This window comes from Serinus canaria, chromosome Z (assembly GCF_022539315.1).
Source record: "Serinus canaria isolate serCan28SL12 chromosome Z, serCan2020, whole genome shotgun sequence".
NCBI classification, from domain to species: Eukaryota; Metazoa; Chordata; class Aves; order Passeriformes; family Fringillidae; genus Serinus; species Serinus canaria.
In genome coordinates this window covers 6,575,029-6,588,077 of record NC_066343.1, presented here as the reverse complement: position 1 = coordinate 6,588,077, position 13,049 = coordinate 6,575,029, and the positions used below count along the sequence as shown (strand labels likewise).

General features: G+C 41.9%; 1 protein-coding gene across 6 annotated transcripts in view; it reads right to left on the bottom strand.

Moving 5' to 3' along the window:
* Positions 1 to 13,049, bottom strand: part of MARCHF3 (membrane associated ring-CH-type finger 3) — a 61,178-nt gene that overhangs the window by 4,556 nt on the left and 43,573 nt on the right. For all 6 annotated transcript variants that reach the window (XM_050987224.1, XM_050987228.1, XM_050987225.1 and 3 more), the window contains one exon: positions 2,718 to 2,927. In XM_050987224.1, coding sequence (XP_050843181.1) covers positions 2,718 to 2,927 — 210 coding nt within the window. The remainder of the gene's footprint in view (positions 1 to 2,717; positions 2,928 to 13,049) is intronic.

Here is a 13,049-nt window from a genome sequence, read left to right as displayed (position 1 = left end):
TCACAGCTTTCTTGGAGATACTCGTGAGGAAGTGTTGGGGTTTTGTGCTCCCCTCACACCCCCTTTTCCTCAGGGCTCAGCACAGGGCGGGGTTTCTTGCTCTACCAATGCAGGTTTTTGAAAAGTGCCACCTCCTTTGCAGCTTACAAGGGTGCAAATCTGCTGGAAGGGGTCTGGGCCAGAGTGTGGCCATAGGCATGAGGGGCATGAGGGGCCATGAGGGGCCATGAGTGAGGGGAGAGATGTGTGCTGGGCCTGCAGGATGTGGCCATGCCACAGTGTCCTGCCTTGACAGTATGATGCTTGTATCCCCAGTCATCTGTTCTGGTTTTGCTGAATAATAAGTTTTGCACCTTTAACACTTGTTCCAAGAGGGAAGGGGGAGAGAAGAAGCATGGAGTTTCTTTTCAGAAACTGCACTCACTCCTCCACATTCCTGCTCCTGGACTGTGATGTCTGCAAATGGACAGACAGCAGGACAGAGCTCTCCTTTGCTTTTAGTTAGTTTTAGCTAGCTGAGGCAAAGAAGTTCCCTGCACTGGGTTTTTTTTTTTCCCCTTTTCTTTGGACCTGTTTAGACCTTCTCCAGACTGAACACCAGAAAAGCACCGGCAGCTCACACCTGTGACCCAAGGGGCTGGGCCTGGGCCGCGGCATTTCCAGCGCCACAGGGACTGATAGGAGACTGAGTGAGCTGAGCTACAGCCCATGGAGGGGACTTTCTGAGTTTGTCCATTCTTTTGGAGCGGTAAGAGGTTTTATTGTTTAATAATCTTTAGGTTTTATTGCTTAAACAACAGTTTTTTCCATTCTTCTCCAAGGAGGTATTTTTCTCCCAGCCTGGTTGGGAGAGGACCCGATGCTTTGTAGAGGATCCCCTTAGGGAGTTCTCTCCCACATTTGCCCTGAATATCTCATAGTAGTAAACCTAAAGTTTAAAGTTTTAGATTATAGTAATATATATAAAAAGCCAGATTGAGATTTTAGGGTGAAGACTTGTCCTTCTTCTTCACCTTCCTCTTCATGGGTTTAGGTAGTATTGTGTAATTAGATAAAAAAGTCCACATTGTGGGCCACAAGTAGTTAAGTATTAAGTTAAAAGTAAAAACAATGTAAATGTCATTTCTTACCTAGACAGTTTATCCTTAAAAAGCCTTATAAAGATAGAGACACAGCTCCATTTTTGGTTTGTTAGAGTGAAGAACTATAGAACTCTCAGTTTGTGGGACTGTAATATAGATAAAAACTAATAGACATCTGAGTCTGAACAAAGGATACTGTCTCACACATTTAATGCCAGACTTAAAAAAACCCTAATGAATCCACACTGCAGGAGGGAGTTTCACCAAATGGGATGTGCAAAGGATGAAGACACACCCAAAAAAAAAAAAAAATTAGATGAACAGCTTGGCTGCCACAGAGGATTCAGATTCTATTCTAATGAAACATCTTGCCAATTTTACAATTCAAAAGTGTTGGATGTGGGGGAAGTCAGAACACGCATGTGCCCAGGTCTGCCCAGAGCTGCTTTTCCAGTGCAGGTTAAATTGCATCCTGAACCCCAGCACGAGTCACTCTCATGCCAATCCATCCTGAGAGCCACTTGTTCTGTCAAGTTGTTGAACTGAGGTAATTTACTGGCCCCAGTGCACTGACAGGCAGCTGGCCCAGCAGAAATGAGAGGAACACAGGGGACGGCTGTGTTTACCAAGCCGTGGTGTAGCAGCTCACTGAGAAGCCCAGGTTAATGCTGTCTTTGACATTTCACACCCATTTGTTTTTGTGCAGTGGGAAGAGCAGGGTGGGTGCAGAGGGGGAGCACTCACAGCAATGCACTCAGACGGTGCCAGGCTGTGCTGCTGGGGCAGGAAACACCCAACCTGCCCCTGAGACAGCATCTTTTGTTCAGACTCAGATGTTTATTAGTTTTTATCTATATTACAGCCCCACAAACTGAGAGTTCTATAGTTCTTCACTCTAACAAACCAAAAATGGAGCTGTGTCTCTATCTTTATAAGGCTTTTTAAGGATAAACTGTCTAGGTAAGAAATGACATTTACATTGTTTTTACTGTTAACTTAATACTTAACTACTTGTGGCCCACAATGTGGACTTTTTTTATCTAATTACACAATACTACCTAAACCCATGAAGAGGAAGGTGAAGAAGAAGGACAAATCTTCACCCTAAAATCTCAATCTGGTTTTATATATATTACTATAATCTAAAACTTTAAACTTGAAGTTTACTACTATGAGATATTACACACTTTTATTCATACTATACACTCATACTCCCAGTTCTATCATTTAATTTTAGAAGCCTTTTCCATGGTCTCAGGTCAAATGCAGTGTTCTCCTGAGGGTCAGTGCCTGCCAGCACAGAAAATCCAAAATTCTCAGCATCCAGAGTCCCAACACTGCAGCATCTGTCTTGAACTCCCCCGTGCTGCTTCCCTGCCTTCCTCCTGCTGACCCCACAGATGTTTGGCATTTGAGAATCCTTACCCCGAAGTAAACTGTCTTTCTGGTGTCCCAGGGAGCTTGAATGGCGTGGAAACAAGAGATTTCTTGCAGGTGCAGTCTGCACTCACCAGCACTGGAGGCAAACAGAAGCCAAGCTCCGTGCCATCACCTAGAGCGCTCTGTGTGATTCATTTTCCCCTTTTTGCCCTTTCCTTTTCCCTCTCTGATTTAAATAAAACCCCTGATACTCACCAGGGTCCAAAAGAGGTAAATAGTGAAGAGTGCCACAGTGAGTGCAATGAGGCCAACAGCTTCCAGCCTACTGCTAAAGTGCAGGTGGTCCACGGCTCCTCGCAGGCAGAGCCAGCCGGAGACGGTGGCCAGCGGAGTGATGAACAAGAAGCACACCATGTCCCCAAAGAGAGTCCTCTTCTCATGCTGGGGGCCCGGGTTCCTCAGCCACTGCACAGGCACAACACAGCCAAGACAGGTGTCAGCACAGGGAGGATTTATTTTACCCTCAGCTCAAAGCACAAACCCACCCCTTCAAGGACTGAGCGTGGACGTGGCTTTCGGTGTCCCCCGGGAATGCCTCTCATGGATCTGTAGGTTTTTACTGTATAGCTCCTTAGTACTTTTCTGTAGCTCCTCCAGAACTTTACACTCATATTAACACTAAAGAAAATTGAAAGCAAATCAAATTGTATCAAATTTGATCCCTTGCCCTCCTGAAACACCCTCAGAGCCTCAATAATTAGAGTACCTGCATTCTGTGAAATTGGATTTTTAGGTTAATTTTAAATACATGGGAAGAAATCCATCTAAAACTTTTTAAATGTTTCTCCCTATCACCCTGTGTATAAGAATCAAACCTTTTGGTACAGTTACACTTCTGGCAGCCTTTCTAAATCCAGTAATGCAGCTGCCATCAGGAATGTTTTTAGTTTATGAAGATCAAGCCCAAGCCTTTTAATAGTGGAGTTTTTAACTAAAAGATTCTTTTTAGGATAGGTATATATGTGATAATTTTATTAATCATGATACGTTTCAATCTAAGCATAGATTAATTAATAAGGCTATTAAAGGAGTGGTTTTGGTTGAAAAGAAAGGGGGAGATGTTGGGGCACACAAGACAGATGATGGACTTTGGACCTGGTTAACATAAGAGATTTGATTACATCATGCCTTGGCAAAAGCAAACAGAACTTTGAGGATTGCAAGAAGATTCAATCAGACAGATTCACCGGAAAAAGATTACACCAGGCTTCTGCAAGCAAGAGATGTTTAAAATGCATAAGCTTGTTTATGTGATCTTTAACCCAATCATTGTAGTGAAACATTACTAGCTTCCCTAAAATAGTATGTATGCGTTTCTATCCCACAGTAAATTGGATTCTGATCACCAAATCAGTCTTCCCTGTCTCTCTCCATCACTGACACTTTTCCTGCCCTCTTTCACATTTCAGAATAAGAAGCCAACCCTTTCTAACAGGTTCTTGGAATTCTGTTTAGTTTCACTCTCAAGAAGAGAACTTCTAACCAGCAAACCTTGTTCGTCACCAGAATTTGAGAGGCATAACAAAATGTAGGGCAAACAACTTCTTGGACCAATTCCAAGGGACAGACCCCAGGGCAACAAGTCTCTTACTGCATATTCCTGCTAAATATACTAATTAACCTTATTATAATTAATACTAATTAATTTTTTAAATTGTAGAAATCCTGTATCATTCACTTGCATACCTACACTTTGTGCACCAGAAAGCTTTAATTAAAGAACTGCTTTTTATCTTACCACTCTTAATATTGTTTTCCTTTGTTTTTTAGGCAACACTAGAGATCTGAATTTCTCCCCCTTGCCTCCTGCTGGTGTCCACCTTTATCTGTACCCACTGTGTCATTTATTCAGCTGTGGTAAAGGCTGCCTTGAGAAGTGTGTTAAGTAGTTCTGCCCCTACTTTTTGCCCACTGGCCTCTTTGAAAAACTCCTTTCTTAATGTGTAAATGAGCATGCAGAAAATATTTTAACATTTTCCACACTATTTTAGGATTTTTTTTTATATTCTGCTCATAACATTCACAAAGCCATTTTCAACTTGTTTTCAGATACCCCCACATTTAAGCAGAGTTCAATGCACACAAGGTTATTTTTATTAAGCGGGTATTAATCTTGAGAAACAGAGTGCCTGAAAGTCAGCTGCTGAAGCAAAGGTTAGGGTTGAACAGCTATCAAGCCCACACGCCCACATTTCTATAAACAGGATTTGAGATAACAGAGGTGAAAGAAGTTCCTACAACAGTACATTGAGGTCTTTTAATTAAAAAAAAAAAAAAAAAAAACAAGCCAAACGTCATCACACAAGTCAATATTTGAACAGGAAAACTACCCAGCCCTGAACTTTTTGCCAATGTGAGCTGTAGGGTTTGGTCGAACCTGTTCTACAGCATCCTTTTATGGGTTTTTGGGGCCAGTAGAACGAGATGAGTCTCATGCATCCCTAAAAACTTTGGTCCTCTTATTTCTGCAAGTGTGTTACACATTGGCAGTAGAAATCCTGTCTCATGTACAACTCAGGAATTTACAACACAAAAAATATGTTGATAATTTTTTTCGTTTGTTTTTTTTTGTTTTTTTTTTTTTTTCTTTTTGTAGGATGTAGGCTTTTAACTTGCTTGAACACTTCTGAAATGCTAAGGAAGTGCAAAGCACTTTAAACCAGCTATGTATTACTATGAGTAAGTTGTAAGGGAAGATGCCATTTAAAGACGAAGGCTCAAAAGTGATTTTTTCTGCTCCTTAACCAGGACAGATAGTAACCAGCTGTGGTCAGTTTACCCCAAGAAGCAGCTAAGCCCCAACACAGCCATTTTCTCACCTCTCCACCCCGTCAGTGTGAGGGGGAGGACAGCAACAGGCTGCAAGCAGAGTTTTCTTCAGCAGAGCTTGTGCAAAACAAGTGGGCACACATTTGCATTTGCACTTCTTTTCATTTTACTGTCACTTTAAAGGGAATGCTAAAAAGTGAGTAAAAGTCTCACACTACTTGCCTTGTAGCTTTCAATCCATTTACTTAAAAACAACAGCAAGGGTTTATGCACAACAGCTCCAGGTTATATCTGGATGTTTCTGAAAAGACTGATTGCAGCCTTCCCCTTGTTTTCCATTTCCAGGAGTCTCTGCAATGTGAAACCACCAAAAAACCAAGAGGAGCTGAAAGCACCTGATAGCAGAGATTGTGCTTTTAAAGGTTTTAAAGACTGCAAAAATAAAAAAGGTTATGTGAAAAGCACTTGTTTGAAAGGTGACCTGGAAGAGAAACGCTGGGCATTTGTACTCTTCTCCTTAACCTCAACAGGAATTGCAGGTGCTCACCACTTTCCCAGGACAGACTTAAAGATTTTGGCACCCATGCCACTCAGGTAGTGCAAGAAAGAGTTCCCAGTTCAGAGCAAGGAGGAAGAATATCAGGAAGCAGGGAGGGAGCACACATGTCAAGGCACGTGCTGTTATCCCCACCCTGTGACTGTCACTACAGACAGAGCAGTGCACTGAATTAAGACAGCATTTTTCACTGTGCCATCAAACCTGATTGAAAGTTTGAGCAGATTAAAATGGTGTGGAGCTGCTTCACAGGCTGATGGCTGCCTGCTCCTGATGCCCTGTGGCACATGAACAAAGAGTCAAACCCAAGCAATTCAAATATTAGATGAGGCTGTGACAGGCAAGAGTAGTATTAAATAATAAATAAAGCCATCACAATTCTACAGTCTAACCTCAAAAAGCCGGAAGGATTTCATTAGCTAGCTCTGAAGTATAAGTCAAAAGCAAAGATTAAGCAATTTCAGTGTACAGATTTCAGTCACAGAACTTATTTTTCTCCTGAAGCAGTGCACACCTGCTTCTAAATCTGCTTCTTTTTCTAGGTTTCAGTCATTTGTTTTGGGAATGGAATGGGCACTGTCAATTTATAGCTAAACACCTAAGTCAGCAGATCCTTTTGTGCAATTCGTACCCACACAGGGATCCTAATGAAGCCCTGAGCTGATTAATTGCTGTGGCAGTATGGTATGGACTACCCTGCTGGCCAAGAACGAGATGTAAGGCCAGATGAAACTGTCAGATCTGCACTGTGACACCCTGAAATCTGTCCTATTAAAATGTGTCAACATGCCCAATTATTTCTGCAATAAATCCAGACTCTCAGAGTGATAATTTCTATTTAGGGGAGCAGGGGAAGAAAAGAAAAAGGAGGTATAAAAAGGGTCATGTTTGAAGTAAAATGCTGGCCTGCTTGGCTTTTTGTGAAGTGAAATCTTAAAGTGATCAGTGTTCCCTGTTCCTGATCCACTGGTAACTGGAGTTGGAGTAACAAGACATGAAATAACTCCAGCAATGGCAGCAAAAATTATTTCAAGAACTTTAAGCATAGCACCTCATGCAAAAGTCAATATTGGCTTGTGACTGAGACAAGCCAAGAAACCCTTTGAGAATCCAGCACCTTAGAGAGATGGGGGTTAATATTTATCTCACCAAAGTCACTCTCTAAATGCATCTTGGGGAAAGCCAGAGGGGAGAACTGAAGAGGGCCATCAGTGAAGTTAAAGTGCTACTTAAGGTGAGGTACAAGGTAGATTAGATGGATAAGACTAGATGGATAATTATTGTCCCCAAATAAATTAAGTATAAGAATCGGAAAAAACATCCCCATCCTTCAGAAGATCCTGGTCTGGAGCAGCCTCCCAAGAAGAGCAGCTTAGGCTAAAACCCTTAAAAACTGATAGGGTTTTGAGAAGGATCTTGCTTACATCCTGAAAGAGATTTTTGATGTACTGCATTTGACTTGACAAAACACTGTGAACACACCTGGGGCTCCTTCACCCCCAACACAGAAAGATTTGCTGCAGTCACTTCACAGAAGTGAAATTGGAGGAGGAAATCATTTGAGCAAGCAGCAGTCAAGGACCAGAACAGCTGGAGAGGCTCAGGCTCCCTGAATTTATCTATCCTAACCAAAATGAGCTGCCAGCAGAGCACTGCTGTAAAACACCTCCAGTACTCTGAGCTGCCTCACCACTGCCAAAGGCCAAACCCTGGAAGTACGCATCTCTGCAGGTCTGACTTCAATTAGATGACTCACAGTTGTAAAAGTAAAGTGTGGGCACAGTGTTTTTCCTGATCAGATCCTAAGGCTACCATCTGTTTCTGCTGGAGAGCCCGTTCTGGTTCAGTTCATTTTCCTTGCAGAAGTGATTTTAAACATTTCTGGAGTCACACCACGAAGCTGGGCGTAGAGAAAGAAATTATCTCCCTTAAATGCATTGTCCTTTATGCCAAAAATAGCTCATTGCACATCAAAACTTATCAGTTTATTTTGTCATTTTTGTGCTGATGGCTCAGCAGTGAGTCCTGGTGGAAGCAGGCTGTACACAAGCTGAATTATGGAAATTACTGTGTTTTCTGTTTTCTGCCACCAATGGGAGCATTTTGCCTTGGGCTTTAAGCAAAGAGAGGCTGATATTCCCTCTTTTTTTCGAAGAATAGTTCTCTGGAATGAAGAACATTTTTAAAGATCAGGAGGACCATTTATTGCTCCTCCTACTCCCATTTATTGCCCATCCCCAAATACTGCATCTGAGCAATTTTTTTTTTCTGATGCTATTTTTACTTGAAAAATCCATTTTAACATTTTTCAGTGAAATGTTTGGAAACTTGGCTTAACTAAGTGTAACTAAAAATATAAAATCTCCCAGACTAGAATGGTATAATATGCTTGTTTTCACAGTCATGAAAGAGTTTGGGTGACTTGAAACTTTCCTAGGTTAATGTTTTTCCAAGGAAAACAAACACTTAACAGTTACTTTTTTGGCAGAAAAAATATTTATGCTCCAGTTTTTGGGTCTCCTCCTTATATCAAACATTCTGTTTCTGGCACAGTGATATTGTCTTCAGTAGGTGCCTTTAGAAAGGCCATGGTGACAGTTCACAGAGATGTTTCTTTAGTCTCAAATAGTGTATTTGAGAATTGAAATCAAAATTATTTTATCTCTGTAATGTTATTGTGCCAATATCATGGCCTCTTTGCCAATGAGTCTGCTCTCATTTAAGTTTGACCCTTATTTTAACTCAAATTGCAGGAAATATTTTAAATGTGGATGTCTTAATGAGCCAAGGCTTCTTTTTTGAAATAGCAAATAAATTTTGCATTATTCTGCGTGTTTCTGAAAGGGGAAAGATTACATTTTCCATTGTTAAGGAAGGTGTATGATAAAACTTTAATTTTTGTTTCGTTTTGTTTTCTAGAAATGGTAAATCACAGCACAGACAGCTACACCTAGGGTTGGCACCTCAGTGTGAGGAGATCACCACAGGCTGTGGTTGCTGTCACACCACAACTAAATTTTCATTTTAGACCTTGGGTCACTTGCCAGCTGAAAAACAGGAGCAAGAAATTGGGCAGGGAAGGCAAGAGACCAGCATGGGTCAGTGGGAACCTGCTGGCCAAAGGAAAGAAGCAAATAAATGCACAGGCAGAGAAAGCAAGGGCGGGCGACCTGGGAAGAGTCCAAAGATGAAATTCTCCAGGAGGTTGTGGAGGGCTGGGCTCAAGAGGGCCCAGGTGAAGCTGGAACTGAACCTGGAAAGGGGGAAATAACACCAGAACGTTCTAGAGCTTCATTAAACACGACAGAGAGGTGACAGGAGGTGTTTCCCCCACTGCAAACAGCACTGGCAGACAGGTGACAGCCATGGGGAGAAGCCTGAGGCACCCAACAGCTTTTCTGCCCCAGCTCCAAAGGGAGCCTCTCCTCCCAGCCCTACAGTGGATGGAGAGCAGGATGGGCTCTGGGGAGCAAAGGCTCTGCCCTGGAAGGAAAGATCCTGCTCAGGGCCTGCTGAGGAGCCTGGAAGTGCTCAGCTCTGTGGGACCTGATGGGATGGAGCCCAGGGTCCCCAGGGAATTGACTGGGGGAGCTGCCAATGTCCATGACACTGGAAAAGTCCTGGCAGTCAGGTGAGACCCCAGGCGGCTGGGAAAAAAGGGAACTATTGGACCTGCCTTCAAAAAGGGTGGAAAGGAAGAGCCTGGGAACACCCAGCTGAATTCCCCTCTGTGCCTGGGGAGGTGATGGGACAGACCCTCTGGAAGCTCTGCTGAGGCTCCTGGAGCTCAGGGAGGGGATCTGGGGCAGCCAGCACAGCCACACAAGGGACAAGTCCTGCCTGACCAACCCAGTGGCCTTCTCTTGATGGGGTGGCCATACCAGTGGACAAGGGAAAGGCTAGAGATGTAATTTACCTGGATTTCTGCAAAAAGAGTCTCCCAGAACAGCCTTCTGTCCAAACTGGGGAGGATGGATTTGATCATGGACTGCTGGAAGTGTTCCAGGCCAGGTTTGATAGGGCTTGGAGCAGCCTGGGACAGTGGAAGGTGTCCCTGCCATGGCAGGGGGTGGCACTGGATGAGCTTTAAGGTCCCTTCCAGCCCAAACCATTCAGTGATTCTGATACACAAAGCTCCTCCAAGCAGCATTAATACAGTGGTGCATAGATGTGGGTTTCATGTTTCTGGATCAGCTTCTAAAAAAGTAATTCTCTGGCAGTGAAAACAAATAGCAGAGCTTGCTAAGTCACACTATAGAAATCTATGAAATATCTTGCAGGTCCAATTACACAATAGTATAATTTTTAACATTAGCCTGGCTCGCTGCTGTTCTGTTTTCCTACTAGCCATTTTTAATTTACAGTTCTGGGGATGGTTGTATCAGTTAAAAGATTGCAGGATGTGTCAAGAAAAAAAAGATTTTGTGGAACTATGGGAAAAGCTCTGTGTCTTTCTATCTGTATTTGCAGTGCTCTCATTCTGTTTTGGATGACTATTCCCAGTTAAGCAGACAAATATATGCATTCAAGAAAATCAACAAAAATCACATTTCACGTTTTAAAACAAAAGCAAAGCAGATTTGCTATTGGCAAAACTTATCTCAAGACATTGTAAATGTCCTGATCTACAAGCTCAAATATATGGGAAGCAAGGACATGATAGATAATAAATTCCTCATATGTCTACAAATAAAGACAGATGCAATAAATCTTACCATTTCTATTTTCCTAGAAAATGTAAAGTTTGACTGGCTCCTGTCATTGCTGGGAAATGCTGCCAGCAGGAAGGACAGAGATAGATGACAACGGGGCAGTTCAGGACTGTTTTACAGGACCACGATGTCCAAAGAAAAGTCACCAAACCAGTTACTTGAAACAGAAGAAGCTGTGCCTTTGGAAACTCCATCTTTCCCCCATCTTGCTCATTCTTGAAGGAAATATGATTGTTCAGTTACTTTCTCCTGGGAACTTGCCTCGAGTATTTTTTGCCCTTCATTGTTATAAATTTAGGGATGAGCAGTTACAGATGTGGTGGTTTGAACTGTCTGTTCGCTGACAAGTAATTTAAATTTTTATTTTTTTACTGGGAGTGGGTTGCTGTTTGCACTCTTGCTGCCAGTACTATAAGAAAGATTTGTGCATTGTAGCAAATCCTTGCTGCAGGGAACATAAAACAGGTACCTAATTTCTCTTTAAGAAGAGAGCATTCTGGTTTGGTCTCTGGATTTCACTCCATTAGGAATAAATAGACCCAAAAAGAAAGCATCTTGGAGAGTTTATGGTTTCAAATCTGTGCTGGGGAGTTTATTACATTTCTTTTCTTTTTTTTTTTTTTTTTTTTAATACATGCTTTAACTCAGACATACTTCTACTAAAAATCTACATGGCTGCTTCCAATTCTCCCTGTGTGAGTTGGTCTTAGGGGGATTATTTTCACAGCCAAAGATAAATAGATACAAAAATGTCTCTATCACCTTGCCCTTTTAATCTGCCCTTTTGGGTCAAGAAAGGAAGGAGGACCGACACACCTTAATTGTCTGATCCCAGTCCTAATATGCTTATGGACAGCTGCAGTTCCTCCAAACTTTGACTTATGAAATTTTTCCTGGTAGGAGGTGACTATGCTGAGGAACCATTTATTTTCCTTCTGAAGTGTGATCCTTTTATAAACTACCTGCAGCAAATCTGGTGTCTGTTCATTACAGTAATTTAATGCTAATGACTTGCTTCACTGAACAGTGGAGAGGAAAAATAAGTAAAAATAATCCCAACAGATAAAAACGTCGTGACTCAAAGTCTTGCACAGGAAATGAATTCATATTTCAATGTAAGGCTTCGTGAGGTTTTAATTTATAATGTAAGCTCATCTTAAATACCTCATGCATAGGTGTACATTTTAGACATTTTTAAAATTTATTTTACCTTACTTATGTAGGCTCTATAGCCAGCAACACAGCAGGGAAAAACTGAAGTTAATTTCAGCCCAATATTGCTGTAATTATCCTGACTTTATTTTTTTTTCTTCTAGTCATGCTGTTTTGCTTATGAGCTTCATATTGTTAATTAAGTGCTTTCTGTTTGTTTGCAAAAAAAAAAAGGTGAATCAACAGATACCAAATCCTGGTTGGTTTAAAACATGTAAGTAACTTACAAGCAATACAAGCCTGACTTATATGGTCACATAATACTCTTATACCATTTTTATTTTGTAGCTGGCTGTTCCCTAACATTTTATTATTGCACATAAATATATTTGTACTGCTGCATTTCGGGCCTGCTTCTGCACTGAGCCAAGTGGAAGCAACACAGATGCAATGTGGAAATTGAAAATGAAGATGATACATAATACTTACATAAACTTGACTAATCTTTATGCTGAAACACAGCAAAAGCAGCCACATGAATAATACCACACATTCCTAATGCAGATTTTTTTTTCCCCTGTGGATTGGCTGCATTAAAAAGGCAGCTTATATAGAACTGGAAGGTCCATAAAAGTCAGTAATGGAATTCCTGCAGTTGAAAATTTCACTGTGCTGGTTTGGAGGTCCTTGGCTGGCTTGTCACAAGGAATATCACCTCTGTGCATTTCAGCCACCATATTATAGATTTCTCTTTCCTTTGTCAGGGGGTGGAAGGGGTGGGTTCACACCTTGACTCCTTTCACTGAATCCTGCACCATTGTGAATACTGAAGGAGGGTTTTAATCACCACCATAGTGCCGGATTCACATTCCCAGTGTGGAAACACAATTTTTTGGGGGAGAATAATGTGAGTTCCAAAAAATAAATGAACCAAGCAGCATCACAAATTCATTTTTTGAGGGGCTGGATCTGCCTGACAGGCTGCACCCCCGTTGCCTGCTGCCCTGGTTGGTTTTTGGGCATACCAAAGAGTCAGCACTTTGTGCATTTCCAGGGAGAAGATGCTCCCTCAGACAAAAATACACATCCTGTGGCAGAGATAAAGCAGAAGCACAGAGCTGTCTCTGGTCAACTCCTCTGCTGCTTCCATAAGGATGGACAGAGGGAGGAAGGAATTTGGCTGAGCCACCAGCCACACCACTTGTTCCATTTCAATCTCACTGCTGCTGCAGCCTCCCCTGCTAACAGCAGGAATATGTTCACATATGACATTTCTAGATAAAACAAGTAGAGTGCCTAAATTTGTTCCCACTGAAACAGACTTCTTCCACATCCATT